We start from the raw sequence: 16,667 nt of genomic DNA on the forward strand, positions 1-16,667 counted from the left end.
ATACACAGTCAACCTTTAGTATTGATCATATACCATAGCTTTTCAGGCTGAGATTTTTGCCATGATATCAAGTATATGGGAAAATGCAGGCTATAAATATAAGAACACGTACTGCTTCTTGTAGTAAAGTAGCTTTAAAAACTCTTGGATCTCTTATGGTATAATCCATGCTAGTTATAAAATACTTAGTGATACTGACTGAATAAAATTTAATCAAGTTAATAATATTTGTTGGGAAATGAAGTACTTCAGTGCCATGCAATGACCGATGTCTAAGAAAAGATAAAGAAGATTGTTTCAGAACCTGAGTCTTTGTTTGGTTTGTTTTATAAATCTATTAAACATGTTATTAAGAAGGTACTGTATTGCAAAACTATTGAAGGTGAAGGATAGTCATTGGCTCTGATTAAAAAACCAAATTAGAGCTTGTTTTCCAAATTGTTTAAACTAAGCAAAAATTGTCTGAGTTACTAACAGCTATGAAGTGAGAAGTTACCTATTCAAGATTGAGAAAGGGTTGTATTTATTTTGTTCTAAATGTTTAAAAACAGATGAAACTGCTGGCATTTATTATGTGAATGTTATAGCACAGGTAAAAGATCGTATTTTCTGGAGCTATTTTATGGGACTAAATGAACTTTGTCAAGTCCCAATTAAAACTATAATTTCTTTTTGATGGCGTGTGCTGTGAAGTTCACTCGTCAACTAAAGTGCCCACTCTGGTAATATGACAAACTTGTAGATCTTTATACTCCCTTTGATATTGCTCTTGGTGCATCAAAGGATAAGAATTTATGTAGCATAATAGTAATAATAATAATAATAATAATAATAATAATAATAATAATAATAAACAGCGTAATTGGTGAATTGCCAACAGGGGAAACTGCAATACCTTATAAAAATTTGCTCTGAACACCATCTTTGTCTACCACAAATTTCACTGTGATTTGAATCCAGATCCCAGAAGTGTAGAACCGACGCTTTAACCATTCGGCTAACAATATGCCATTAATATCGTAGTAATCTTTGTTAAAGATGCCAAACTATTTATGGATGAAGACAGAGAAAGCACAATAAGTCTGAATATTCCAGTGCATAAGTTCAGTTGTTAATCTGCTTTCTACTCCCTTGTATAATCTAATGCAACAATCTTACATGTACTGAGGATAGTTATGTTATCTTCATCGCAGTTGGTGCAGGTTTGAGTGCCAGTGCAGAATCGGTGAAACGTCCGAGCATCCGTCGATCCTCAAGTCGGAGTGATAAGTCACGTCATCTGCCTCATCGAAGCTCCAGCAGGCGCAAAAACAAGGAGAATGGTGCCAAGCAAGTATCACAACCTAGTGGCATTATTACTCAATCACAGCGTAACAGTGGTGAGGAGAGGAAGTTGGATGAAGGAAGAGGAGGCAAGAAAACTGTGGTGGTCAGCGGGGGGGATGATGGAAAAGGGGTGATGGTGGGCGTGACTCCTCAAGACTGCACCGAGATGGATGTGCAGACGTTTCATGTCACACTTACGTACAAACCGAGAATATAAATTTAGTCTGCTAGTAAGTCTTAGAAGTGTGTGGCACTCAGGTGTGTGCATGACACTCCCATATTGTGCGAAAGATCCTCTTGCATATAATTTCGTCTCATTGACTTTCTCAGCTTTGTGCTAATAGTGGTGCTGAGGTGAAATTCTGTCTCGGCAAGCATGTCTGTTTTGTGATAGAGAATGCTTTTGTTTTAATTTTGTCTCAAGGGCCATTTTGAATCATCATTTGTGTCTTTATTTATGATGGAATATCAGATATAAGGAAAATATAAATGTGACAAAATTAATTTTTTGTTGTGAGATTTCGTTGGGTACTAAATTAGTGGAGGCCAAGCAAATAATCTTAAGAAATATTTTCTTATTTATACTAAACACAGGTTAAAAGCGTATCAGCAAACTTTTAACTAATCACATAATAGCAACATGCTACTTCAATAGTATACCCAGTTAAAGTGAACACTATCTACCCAGGTCCATTCCTGTTCACGTGTCCTCAAAGGTTTTGAGTGGTGTAAAAGACATGCCTATGGTATTTTTGGTATATAAGTATGAAGTTTTTCAGACATAAGAAATTGCACTAATGTGTGAGGGAGGAAAATTAAGATGCACTCTTGCAAGTATTGCTTAGCTATATGTAAATATTTTGGAAGTATAGATCAGTTTTATTTCCGAGATAGAAACTATTTTTGTTGTGCAAAGACACATTTTTGTCTGAAGGAGTGTTCATGCTTCCTTGTTTATTTAGTTTAAAAACAAGTCTTAGTATTGTGTTGCAGTTTCCATATCATGAGAGTTTGTGTATGAGAGTGATAAACAAAGCTGTGGCCTTTGTTGGGTAGTATGTAAGTGTAGTACACTTCCGCCTCTGATATTTAACCCTAATTTCTGTAGTCGTCTTTTAGGATTCAACATTGTTCAGAAAATGTCAGAAAATAATTATTATGAAAAGTATAGATTGAAACAAAAGTTGAGTTTAAGGAGCTGTCACTACTTGCAGTCAGTAGCATATTACCTAGCTACATTAAAAATTTTGGACATTCAGTAATCATCTAACCTAACACAATTCTGTAGTTACATCACGCAATAATTCAGTGATAAACAACATGATTGTTCAGTACAAGCAAGAATACACGTACATATGCAATATTAATCATAAGACAAGCATCTTGATAAGATTGTTTAAGACAGTTCAGTAAAAAACAAAAACTTAGTGACTTGAAGTTAACTACTGTAATGTTTCTGCTATAATTAGGGTTGCCAGATTTTTAGATGGGAAATAAGGAGCACCTTTCACCCAGATTCGGTTTCTTAGAAAAAAACATTGCGTGTATAAGAAGAGTTTTCTGCTCAAATGCAGGTCTTTCACTGCAAACCCAGCATTCTCCAATCTTTTCTATTTTCTCCCTTCCTCTTAGTTTCTGCATATGATCCATATATCTTAATGTCGTCTATCATCTGATATTTTTTTCTGCTTCGAACTTTTCTCCCTTTCACCATTTCTTCCAGTGCATCCTTCAGTAGGCAGTTTCTACTCAGTCAGTGACCCAACCAATGTATTACATATTAATACAATTAATATTATTATGATTTATGCATTATACAGAGTCCGCCAAAAAAATGTATGCACTCTTTAAGGAACGAAAACTATTTATTATATGTTTGTTTTACATTTAAGTACTGATCACACAAGTAGTACTGTCTTCAGTTAAGTACATGGTTACTTTAGATGTTCAAGATGTTTGCTGTTGGCAGCCAGACACATAACGCAACAACGAGCGGTCACCGCAGCTACATCGGTCAATATGTCAATGGAGATCGCTGCACATGTTGCTGTAATCTCCTGGCGAAAGTTCTCCAGTATGCGCGGCTTACATCGATAGACTTGATCTTTCACAGTTCCCCACAAGTAAAAATCCATAGGGGTTAGATTTGGCGATCGTGGGGGAAACTCAATGGGTCCTCTTCATCCAGTCCAATGTCCCTACAGATTGTCATCCAGGAAAGCTCATACAGCTAGGTAGTAGTGTGGTGGTGACCCGTCCTGTTGGTAGAAGACCTCATCATCAGTTCCATAAAGCATACATACACCTGGTAAAATTGATGTGTGTAACATTTCGAGGAACAATTCTCCAGTGACAGTACCATCAAAGAAAAAGGATTACTAAGCCCCTAAATCAGCGGTCATTATAACACTGCACTCTCGGGCTAGCGTCTCTTACCCGCGGACAAGACACTGCCCTAGCATGCATTAGTGACTGCTGGCGGGTATGCTGTCTCTGTATCCCTTGTGCACGACGGAGCGTATTTCCTTACCCTTCATGCACTCTGCCCATTTCAGCGTGTGCTGACGACCACTGCCCTAGATGATAGTCCACACCACACATGAACCCCTGGTAGATTGACTGTCTTATCCACATGAACATGCGGATTTTTCGGAGCCCAGTAGACGAGTTATGTCAATTCACTGTTCCATTGAGTTTAAACTGGGTCTCATCAGACCATACTACCTTCGTCACAAATTGTTCGTCTTCAGTTACCATTCACTTATATCATTCGCAAAATTGCAGTCGATGATCAGGATCGTCATCCTTAATTGCCTGCAGTAATCGTGGGATGTAAACTTTCCACTTAGCAGCTTTCAAAATTCGTTGTACACTTGTACTGCTAAGCCCCACTTCATGTGCACATTGCGTAGCATACTTCTGTGGAGAAGTAACAAACCTTTCCAACACGAGAGCTGATGAAGCAGCTGTGTGCGGTCTTCCCGATCTTTCTTTGTGAATATCACAAATCATGCCATGCACCTCAAACTTGTCAGTAATGCTTTTAATTGTTAGGTGAGTTGGCGGTTCTGTTTCATACTCCTGCCTCCACTGAAGCTGCACTTCAACGGCATTACCAAATCTTATAAACCACTTCAGAATGCATTTTTTCTGCTTGATGTCAAGCGTGCTCCAGCTATTTTATTTTCTTACTATTGTGATGAAAGTACCGACATCTGTTGAGCAAAAGACCATACCACAACATACTCATAATTCAAATCAATTGACAATATCAATATCCCAAAACAGTCTGACAAATAGAGTATACATTTTTTTTGGCAGACTCTGTATATTGTAAATACTTATTATGTCATATAATTAATTGTGAACTTTCTTTTTCATTCTATATTTTCCTATATTTAACCTGTATTTCCCACTTGAATATGCCATATTTAACTATTTATTTATATAACAAAATCTTCTTGTAAAATTCACTACAGTTTTCATCATTGTTGAATTTTACAAAAAGTTAATTTTTTATAATATTTGTAGTGTTCTATTCTTTTCATCCTTCATTTTGTAGCCATTACTGAAAATAATCGCTGTAAATGGGGAAAGCTTAGCAAGAACTTTATTACAAATACAATATTTTTCGGTTTTTGTGCATCTGTTAAATCTATAAAATACATCAATTTTTTTGGTACTGTCATACATACTACTACGCCGCCACCAACCACACTGCAAATGTGACGTAGATACTGAACACGGGATTTGGAATTTTAAAATGGAACATTGTGCGTACGGTTCAAGATTTGCACTGTACACAGAATAAAAAGAACTAAAACCGTATTGTTCCGGGTAAAACCGTACATCTGGCAACTCTAGCTATCTTCAAAGAGAATTAAGACTCAACTTTTCCTTTATCATTTGGTATTTTAATTGAGTAATACACAGTGGATCAAATTGATAATAGTTATAGCATCGATGAAAGTTCTGTTTTATTTATTTTTCTGAGGAATATTTATGTACCTACTGTACCAGTCTAATCTTCTTCAGAAAGTTTTTTGAATGAACAAAGACATTATAACTCTTAAACTTATGGTCAGCTGTAATATTATGACTACCATAACCACTTGAAATGTTTATTATAAACGATAATAAGTTACCAAATTAAAGTTGTATATTTAGTTTGTTGTTTTAAGTAGACTAAAGCTAATTCAATTTACTGCCTATGTTACAATCACTGCATTTCATTCTTTTTTCAATTCATAATTTATAACAATTTCCTATTTGTTGTTTTATCACTGAATTCTTACGTGATGTAACTACAGAATTGTGTTAGGTTAGATTATTACTGTATGTCTAAGATGTTTAATGTACACTATTATGCTACTGACTGCAAGTAGTGACAGGTCCTTAAACTTTACTTTTGTTTTAATCTATACTTTTCATAATAATTATTTACTGGACATACATGAAGTAAATTTGCATATATTCTAACAAGCAGACTTATGAGTAATATTTTTAATTACTTGCAAAGTTTTCTTTGAATTTTAAATAATCTAGAATTGATCTTTCCATATACTTATTGTCGTTGAATCTTGTGGAAAGGAATGGAACTAGGTTAGTAACGTTAAATATCTATTGTTGAAAGAGGTAGACACATTGGGTCTATTCAGACTGAAGTGCTCATGATTAACCTAACCAGTCTCTAGTTAAATTCTACTGTTCAGTTACGTCCAGTACTTAAGTTGGTATTAGTGTTATTATGACCAGTTACTTAACAATTGACAGATGTAACTGACAAACATTTCTCTTACATATAATATTCTATAATTGTATTATCTAAAATGTGCTCAATATCTGGTCTGTGATATGTATGGGAAGCCTCTTTTAGATGCTTCATTATTGTGATCTCATTACTACACTGTCTCTTAAGGCTCAGCTTTTGTTTAATTGGTATATTTATTGTTCTTACTGTGATGAAGAAAAGAAAATATATTTTCGCCAGTCTTTCATAACATCAGAAGTTTTTTTTTACTAATGGCGGATACTTCACTCACGTCATTCACCCATATGAAACCAATTATGTAGATCAATTTACCCTATAGAGTCATTGTCCAGAGTGCGCCATAGGAGGCTGGTCTATGCTACACATGCGATGAGTTGAGATCAAGAAGATTTCTTGGGATGTCACAGGGAAACCTGAGCTTCCAGAGAATATTTTGTTACCTAGACCACAAGCTTGTCCAATACAAGTTATAAATTGGGGGTATGCCAAGGATCGAGCCTGGGATTATAAATCCAGCACTCTAGTCACTGGACTACCATGGCAGCTTATCAGAAGATGTAGTTTTGTTCTGCACAGAAATAGAAATTCATTCATTACATCTGTCGTTACGAATTATATTACAGAAAAGAATTACAAAAAGAAATTTAATCTTATATCTCATAAGTGTCTTATCTTCCTTGGAGGTGAAGTGGCTGCCATGCATTCTATGGGACCAAGAATAAAGGATTCAAGCAGTGGATTTTCAAAAGTAGTGAAAAAGGCTTTAGGATAACTTCGTGCAAAGAGGAAGTAAAGGTACAGATTCCATATCGTACATAACATGTAAAAGTCTCTGGTTTTACAATGAGAAGGAAACAGGCAAAATCTGATAACATTTTATCAGTCACATTAAAATTTGTTAATTGTAATTCTTGCTATCCATTTGTCATGAGGGATAATCTGTTCTACCTTACAGGTACCTCCACTACGTGGAAACTTTTACATTGCCAGGCTAGTATAGTGGTAAATGAAAGAACTCCACATATTAGCAAACAACAGTAGTCTGTTAATTTAGCCCTCTGTTTCACATAGCAGTGTGGTGTTAGAAACTGTGTTACTATCTATGTTTCGTCATATCTTGGCATATCTGTTTTTAAGTACTAAGCTTCTGTGTTACTGAACAATTTTAAATATAGCTGTCTGTTTGTTAACTTTATATTATTTCCAAATGCTTTTGGTCTCCTTGCAATTATAGAACATTCGTAACATTTCAGATTCATATATCTGTCTTATTACGTTTTTCTATCATAATTTTGTTACTTCCAAGTCGACAATATATCTCATGTATTGATTATATTGTAAACTCAAACAAACAATAAAATCAAGTAAATAACCTTAACCTACCTTATGGACAGTGATGCAAAATGAAGAGGAGAAAAAACATTGATTTATTTTTAATATGAATAAATTAAGAATCTATAGCGTATTCGAATTATGTTTGTTGGCAGTATTAAAATTCCTGTTTTACAAGGTATAACAATATGTACACCTTTTCTTTATTTTATTTTTTTGTTATGTCATTGATTTAAATTAGTGATGTCGTGGGATTTTCTTAGGCATAAAGTAAAAGAAAAAAAAATGGCATTATGTTGGTATAACAATATTATATGTATTACAAACTCCTATATCTACTTACTTCATATTGTCAGTTGTGACTCAATGCATATCAGACTCGGAAATTTCACTGTTGTGAGGCTTATGTTCTTATTTAATGTGACAGTGTTACTGATAAGGCCTATTTTATATTTATGATATGGAATCCTGAACATCATTGCATTATGTGGGAGTTGGCAGTGCACACCTGATGATTGCTAAAAACGCACACTTAGAGATATGGCAAGTGGATTACTTGTGGCATTTGTTACATTCATATTGCATTTAAATGGCTGGCCTCAGTATGAACTTCTGAACAGTTTATGCAAGAAATTAATTTCTACCAAATTTGTTCTTTACAGACTTTTTATATGTACTGATTTCAGAAATATCGCAGCATTCTGTGTCTCCTTTTTTCAAAGCTATTTATTGTAGCATGTTCATGGGCTTGCTCTCTCGAGTAGAGCTATGAAATAAGTCATTGTTGTACTGAAGAAGGGCTTTTGAGGGACGAAAGTACCTTTTGCTTCGTTTGAACACTACCAAAATTCTGTGTAAAGTTATATGGGCAAAGCCATCAATTTATTGTGGGTAATGTGACACTAGTAAGTTTTTCTCTCGATTTCCCATGTCAGTTGAATCCATTCGTCATCCCCATCTACTGAAATAAGTCTTGGTACAAGGAACTCTGGTTCACGTGTAGCTATTAATTTAACATTGAATTCCAACAGTACTGTGCCTAATGACTGTTGTGTGCCAAGTCGAATGTGAGAGAAATGAGAAGATTGACAGAAATTAAGGGAAGTTAAGAAAAACCTGTCTTACATAAGTGTCATAATTTCCAATGAGTTAGCCATCACTGTTACAATTTTCATAGACTCATATCGTCAGTTCAGTTCATATACACTCATTAATTATCATTGTACAATTTTCCCTGTAACTTGTTTGAAAGCAGATTGTTTATTTTGTTGCTGATAGATAACTTGTATGTTTGTCACAATATTGAGATTAATCATTTGAAAGAATGACTAGAATTCTCAGTCAGAATTAGTTCACTTTTTCAGAGTTTTTCCTTTAATAACAGAATGGTTTGAACAGTTGGTCATATTTTAATTAAATTCTGAAAAGAAAAATTATGTTCTTCTACTGAATTATGTAATATATTAATTGTGGTAATAAATTTAACCTATAAGATGTTTAAGCACAACAGTATTCAGAATATTGTCATAATCTAGCTCCTAAGCAGAAGCTTGAGACCACTGTTGCCACATTTAAGTACTGTTCTTTGAACACTGAAGTCATTACTGCCTCCAGTAATAGAGTAAAATAACAGTATGTTTTTAAGTAATATCCTTTTGTTGGACACAGCAAGTGATATGGAAATTTTAAAATTTGAACTGGCTGCTGTTGCATTGGAATTTTATTGAACTGTTAGCTTAAGCAATAATTGACATACAAAAAAAAGTCACAAATTGAAGTGAAAATAACGATACCATTTTTGATCTCACTGTTTATGGTATGGCATCTGAATGATGTAAGCTAAAACTTTGAAATAGATGGTGAATTATTATTCAGCGGGTATTTACACATATGTCTGAAACATGACTTGAGAGTAGATGTTAATATTCATTTGCCTGAATTCATTTGAGGAATATATCGAATATATCGAAAATGTATTTTCGATATCTATTATATCTGTCTCACAGTAAATAATTAAGACATATATTTCAGAATGAATTTATAATATGAGTAGCTAGAAATGAATATCTTGTTAAAGTAAATTTTGTTCTTCTGTGAAGATGTATTGTCTTCAGAGTTCTGCCATTTCTCTGCATGTGTTTAATCAGATCACATAAAATAGTTGGATTCTAACTGACAGAAGAATTGTTCATAAAAAGAAAAATTGTACGTGTATCTTAACAAAATGCTGTTGTTCATCATTTCATTCCATACAAAGAAACGCCAAAGAAAGGGTAGCAAATTTAATAATGAAGTGTTACAAGCGTGACTCTTTCTATGTAGCACCACTTCCATAGTGATTGTAGTTATCCATATGTATTAATTTCGCAACTCATTAAAAGGGAGAATAGAGAGAAAGACTTTTTAAAAGTTAATGTAATTTAAGAAGGAAGAAGAAATGTAAGGATGGTGAAAGTTACGTGCAGCAGTTTCACTGTATTTATTATAAAATATTGTTGCTTGTGTTTAAATCTGCACCTACATACTCGTATGATGTAATCAGGATAAGCAGTTTGTAAAAAATGTAAGGTAAGTGTAGGAGTAATTAACAGGCTAATAGTTTTCACAGGTACAAGTACAATTTTATTGGCAAACAATTTTAAGGTCATTCTATACTTTGTTTGTAATTCACAGTATAAGTTTATAATGCTTATTGTATTTCATTATATCATTATTATGTAAATAATAATTCATTTTTAGTCACATATAACTGATGTAGTAGTTGACAGAAAAATGTTGAGGTATATCAGAAATTGACACAATAGTGACATGTCAATGCATGAGAATTTTTATTGAAATAACATACAGTTTTCTGCAGTAATAACACAAAATGTAACTTCATTGAAAAATAATTATTCCTGTTGATCTGTTTAAAAAAATGCAGGGAAAAATAGTCAAAGAGACGAAACATATTAAATTCAAGCAAGAGAGCTTAAAGAGGAAGAAAACCTCTCCATCTCTTGGATAAAAAATGCGCCTCGGCGATTGAATAAGTGAAGAGGGTCAATTTTCTGATTAATATTACAATTGTTATATTCAAGAATATCTTCTCTGTCCGGCCATTTTCAGGAATACCTATCATTTTTCATCATAGTATTGTTATGGTATTCGTCATCCTTCAGTACTTAGAGAACCTGCCAAGTTAGAACTCTTCATCGTACTGCACAATGACAAAATCATCAGCTGCAATAGGTTCTGATATTTCTCCAGGAACTGTGTCAATATCACCATCATCTTCAACATCACTGGGTTCTCCCCATAAGTCTCCTTCACCTTCTGATTGAAAAACCATTTCTTCTTACCTGATGAACTGGAATTATACTGATTTTTTTTTTCTTCTGCTTCGCATTCTCTTTTCTTTGTTAGTACTTCCTCCACTCTTCAGATGATGCAGCAGACAGTATTTTTTCTCTTTTTCTTTTGTTTGTACTAAATCGTGGTTCTGGCCAAAATAATGTTGACTTAATTGGTGATGGGATACAATCTGTGATTTTGCTGGCACTGTTTTCATTTAAGGAAGAGGGATCTACATTTCGTTGTTCGTCATCATCTCCATCTGCTCTTTCTTCAAACACATTTATCTCTGTCTCTTTTTCATTTTCTACCTGTGAAACAGTAGTCTGGTTCTGATGTTGTGCTGTGTTATAATTGGCTCTATTTCTTGCATTTTTCCATAGATGATAGAGACTAGTATCTTCAACTGGGCCTTGCCAGCCATTTTGTAGAGCAAAACATTCCTCAGAAGTTTTGAGTTTCTCACCAAGAACTTGCTTTAATCCCTTAGGAAGTTCATGGTAACATTTATTTGTTGATCCTCATTCTGTGGTATGTTTACTGTAGAATCACCCTTTAGTTTTTCAAAATCCACTGTTTCACAGTTCCAGGGGTACAAACCACATTTCCTGAACCCATTCTTCAATATTTCTGGAGTCAGACGTTCATCTAATACTTCTTTAAGAAGTGGACAAAACTCACTCTTTGTTAACTGTTGGTGCATATGCTGTATACACCAGTTGTAGACTTCCTCTCCACCTTAGTTGATGTTCTGTAACAGAAGCCCTTGAAGTGGTAAGGTTTTGTGGCAATCACTCATTCAACTCAGGATGCCTCTTAAAAAAAGTTTCAACCAATATCTCCCTGATCTATTGTTCTCGATGGGAGTTTCTCCCCTCAACTTCACAACTAGATGTTGTACACTGTTTCATAACTGATCTTTACTTACAGGAAATCCTGCTTTGGCAGATTCCATCACCCATTTCACTAATATTTCTTCTTCATTTCTATTTAAATATGAAGACAGGCCATCTTGCGCTTCATAGGTATTTTACCTTTATATTTGTACATAAGTGAATTACCGCAGTACTGTCAAATACTCCTACAGTTACCTTAATAAATGTGTGGTATGTTTTCATAGGCAACTTTAAGGGAGAAATCGAAAGCACAGATGAAAAACATAAATGGTAATGGATTTGGAAAAGAAGTAGAAAATATGAATTCAAATTAAAATTCTGTGATTGTTCTGCTATTGGTCACAAGATGGTGGATTGTTATAGGGAGAAGTCAATCAGAATGTCGAAATAAGTCGCAAAAGGAATTAAATTACCTCTGGATTGATAATTCTAAAAGTCAGTGTATAATGCAATATGCTTATTGATTGTATTCTCTGCGTCATATGAAAGAGTATTTAATATTTAGATTAATGAAAGAGAATTTTCGTATAATTATTTATCTATAGAAAATCATAAAAATAGTATGTATTGTAAAAAATAAGTTGAATAACTGGTTTGTTTCTTTGACTCATCCAATTTCATTCCATAATTTTAGCTTAAAATTATTAGATAATAATCCCCAACTTGGTGTTTTGTCAAATAAAAGAATTCGCACTTTCTTTAAAAAATTATCAGTATGAAATGATGTAATTTTCTCTTTTCATTTATTCTGTATTTATTTTAAGAGATAAAACAGATCATTGATATCCAGAATTGGAGAAAAGACAGTTTTACCATTTAAATAACAATGTTAAAGTTTGCTGAAAAGTAGTTGTATGAAAGAGTGATTTAAGATAGTGGAGCAGTGCTACATATGGCAGTCACAAAGGCAGCTGCTAGTTATCATCGACAAATCAACCATCCAATTACAAGGAACTGTGCAATCTATTTATATATTCTCCTATGCATTCGCAACGGTTCTAGCCATGTTATATAAACTTTAATAAATTTTTAAAATATATCATTCCATTAAGAAAGAGTGGAGAATAAGATGGACATTAATTCAGTTTACCATTATCGTCATTGTGATCACCACCACCAAAAGTATAATTATCATTTTTCATAATGATTATACTACTTTTTCTACTATTAATGTAGAACAATTTTCAGGTTTAAAGTTGATGTAAATGTGTGTGTTATGGGATCATTAAATAATTTTATATGTGCGTGTGTGCATGGCTCTATGAATGAGTGACTGCTTTTAATGTAAAGGTTTGAGTTTTGTTAAGGCTAATGAAACTGAAGTTATTTGATAAAACTTGGAGTATGGAGTATAACGCATTCCATATGATGAACACATCTGGTTGCAATTCTAGTAACTTCTGTTCTACTACTTCACAATGATAGATGGATGGTTTAGAGGTACAACTATTTTCTTAAGATCATTTATATTTTGTTTTTATCGATTATTATTATTATTATTATTATTATTATTATTATTATTATTATTAGTATTATTATTCAGGCAGACTAATAAATATTATGGCGAAGTACATATGATATTTCCATGCAGGAATTCTGCGTTATCATATCATCATCAGACTAATAAATTCTCAAAATTGTCGACACTTAAGATGACATATTAAAAAAATGGGGATATTTAATAACCATATATACTCATCTGGTCTAGTACGTATTCAATTCACGGTGATAGCACGAAAAGACAGTTTGTTCCAATCCTTGTATTTGTCTCACATAAAGTCACCAAATAAGTTACATGAATTGGTACTTATAAATTATTGTAGCGAAATTATAAATAGTGATATCATTACAAAGTAAATAATGTTTCATTGATGACAGGATGTGATATATAAAAATGCAGTTCTGTTTTATTTTGTTTAAGTCTGTCCATCTCCTAAACTGCTTAATCTTTCTTATAGCCTCCCACATTTGATAATTAGACAAAGATATTTCTAAATCCAATTTTTATACAGAGCCAGTTGGCTTTCACTTACAGTCGGATAACTGGCGATTGTGTCCAGATGTGTGCATCCTATTTACTTGTGCATAATGTAATTTATGGTAAGCTTAGTTTTGTGGTTTCTCTGTCCCTCAGCTAAAAAATCAAGTTGTGTTACAAAGAATTAAATATGGCCTTGAATCTATCTTCTTATGGTCACCAAGTAATCATTGTCCTTCAAAGTATAATTATCTAACTGAATAGCAAAAAACTATTGTTGATTAAAGTAATGTCTGTCCATAGTTAAGAAAGCTATCTCTCTTATGGTAGATTAACTACCTACTACTCTGTGTATTGAAAACTGATCACTTACGTAAGTAATCTAAATAGGAGGAAGTGTTATTAAAAGTAGATAATGTGTTTAATGGATAATGAAATATACTAAGGTGAAGAAATAACAATTATATGTAAGCCATATTCTATATACTACTTTTATACAAAGATTTATATAAATAGTGATGTGAAATAGGTATGTATTTTGTGGGATGGAAAATTATGAATTTTGTTTTTTAATTCGAGTATAATCTTAATAATCAGTAGGCTTCAAAGGTTGGCATGTGTCGGACATTCTCAGTGGCAAAATTTTCAGATATGTGGCATTCACTTATAAATCACATCTCATTTTATGCACAAAAGAAACTGATAAATCAAATAAATATAAAGTAAATATTGCATGGCAGCAGGCATCAGAAATAGTTATACAGTTTCATGTCAGGACATACATTATGCATAAGTAAATATATCAGTTGGCATTTTGAGTCTATAATATATGTGTACTCCAAGCTATTTTCAGAAGCTTTGGAAGTGTGGAAGTACTTTTTTTAAAGATTGTGTTAATGTTAAACTGATCACTGAGAACACCAACAGTCTCTTTGTACTATAACATCTGCCCTGAACTCTCTAAAATGATAATTTAATGAGTAGAGATCTTGGCATCATTTCTCATTTTTCCACTATATCATCACATGTGTGTGCAGTTTTGTCACTTTTTATAATACACATTTACATAATACATATATATTTTTGCATGGTACTACACACATTTAAGCACCAAAGAATTTTTAATTAGCATAATAATTTATGTGATCTTTAATTAAAACAGTATTCTTTTTATTACTTTTAGTTTCATATTTATTAGATTTTTTTATTTGTTATTATATTTCTTATTATTTAATTTTATTCTATATCTTTCTTCTCTACCATCTCCACTTATGCACTTTGCAAATGACATCACAGGAAGTAAATCCATAATGATATTGTTTTTTTTACATATGTGAAAGATAATTATTTCTGTTGTATAAATGTGTTTATTGTATTTATTCTAAGAAGGATACCAAACAGAAGTCATCTTGGTTTTATCTCATTCAGTACAAAAGAATTTATCTTCACGACTTACTTTTTGACTTGTTAGTCACATGTTTTCTGAGCTCAGCCTCCACTCTGTGCTTTATTCATCATTCCATAATAAAACAAAAGAATTTACTGAGTTCATTCCTACCTAATTAAGAATTGTGAATCACTAAGGAGTAGTCTGTTTTATGTAAAATATGTCACTTAAAAATAATCTTCGAAAATTGTGAAATATAGCTCAAAATGTTTATACTGACATCATTTTCACAATTTTAGAATTACGCCTTACTTCATACAACTTATTATATATTGGTTACGAATTATAATATGAAATAAATTCAGAAACCATTTAGTTGCTGTAATGCCGTCCCTCCCCCATTTTATTGAAAACTATGCTATAAAATCTATACAGGGTACCTTTCGTTGCAAAAATATTAGGACATGTAAGATTTTAATAATTCACACAGTTGACTTGTTGACAAGATAATCGTTTCAAGTAACATAGAGGTCATAGTTAATTTCACGTCGTGATTAAATAACATTGTTCAGTTATGTAGAAATGTGTACCACATTTTGTGGTTGGTGAATAAAGCACAGTAAAAAGTACTGCAACATTATAAGTTCTGATTATTGGAGGTATAATTTGTGATATTTTTATACAGAGATACCTCAGAAAGAAAGCAGTCTATTTGAATAAGTAAAAGTACTTTTTTGAAACATTTTGGACTCCATTAGGTAGTATTCAGTAATGTCCACAGAGGTATCAGTGAAACTGGGAAGGACATCAAAACACTCTCAGCTTTTCAGATAGTAGTACTAAGGCTGACTTTGCAGTTTCGTATTTGTATATTGTGTATGGATCCAAAATTGTAATAAATAAATTAACTATGTAAAAAATTGTTGGTTTCTAAATTAACTCTTCTATTAATTTGATAAGGACAGGTTATTAGATGTGAACTACACTTACAGTGTCTTATTTCATGTAAACATAAAATATTTTTAAATTTATATATAAAATTAATTATTTAAATATTATGGTGTGCTGACTCTACAAACATTAAATGAAAGAAACGAAGTTGCCTCACTTGGATTGTATGCTCATTCTGTCTTTAAAATAGCTGTTGTACTTACAATGTCATTTGACAAAAAGTGATTGTATTTCTTCTATCAAGTAGTAAAGAATAAGTACCGGTAATGAAAATGTTAGCTTGAAATACTGATATAGTATCCGAAGTGTTGGCAGTGATATTTCTTTCATACAGAATGAAGAAAAATTACAGAAGAATCGTTATGAAATGAATTTGTTGCACAATGTTATTTTGTCGTTATCTCCTGCTGAAGTAGAAAATAATCATTCAGAGAATAGAGAAACAACAAAACTACCTTTCCCTCAGTCCCGCACAAAAGAAAGGCAGATTTATGATACTCATGTGTAATCATACTTCTGTGGATATATCAGCAGTATTTAATAATCTGAGTAAATGAATATCTGTATATGTTTTGTTTAAAAAGTGTTAGACTCTGAAAACATAGTAATGCAATGTAACATTGCTCTTGCAAGTCATTTTAAATATTAATTTTATCACGAAGCCTATAAGATCATGTAGATAATATTTGGGAT

At 32.8% G+C, this 16,667-nt stretch overlaps 1 protein-coding gene across 3 annotated transcripts in view; it reads left to right on the forward strand.

Moving 5' to 3' along the window:
* Positions 1 to 16,076, forward strand: part of RhoGAP71E (Rho GTPase activating protein at 71E) — a 180,203-nt gene extending 164,127 nt beyond the window's left edge. For 2 of the 3 annotated variants that reach the window (XM_069828628.1, XM_069828629.1), the window contains one exon: positions 1,194 to 16,076. In XM_069828628.1, coding sequence (XP_069684729.1) covers positions 1,194 to 1,543 — 350 coding nt within the window. In that variant the 3' untranslated portion in view covers positions 1,544 to 16,076. The remainder of the gene's footprint in view (positions 1 to 1,193) is intronic. The other variant, XR_011332625.1, reaches the window with a different exon arrangement.
* Positions 16,077 to 16,667: the final 591 nt, after the last annotated feature.

Source organism: Periplaneta americana, chromosome 6, assembly GCF_040183065.1.
Source record: "Periplaneta americana isolate PAMFEO1 chromosome 6, P.americana_PAMFEO1_priV1, whole genome shotgun sequence".
Taxonomy (NCBI): Eukaryota; Metazoa; Arthropoda; class Insecta; order Blattodea; family Blattidae; genus Periplaneta; species Periplaneta americana.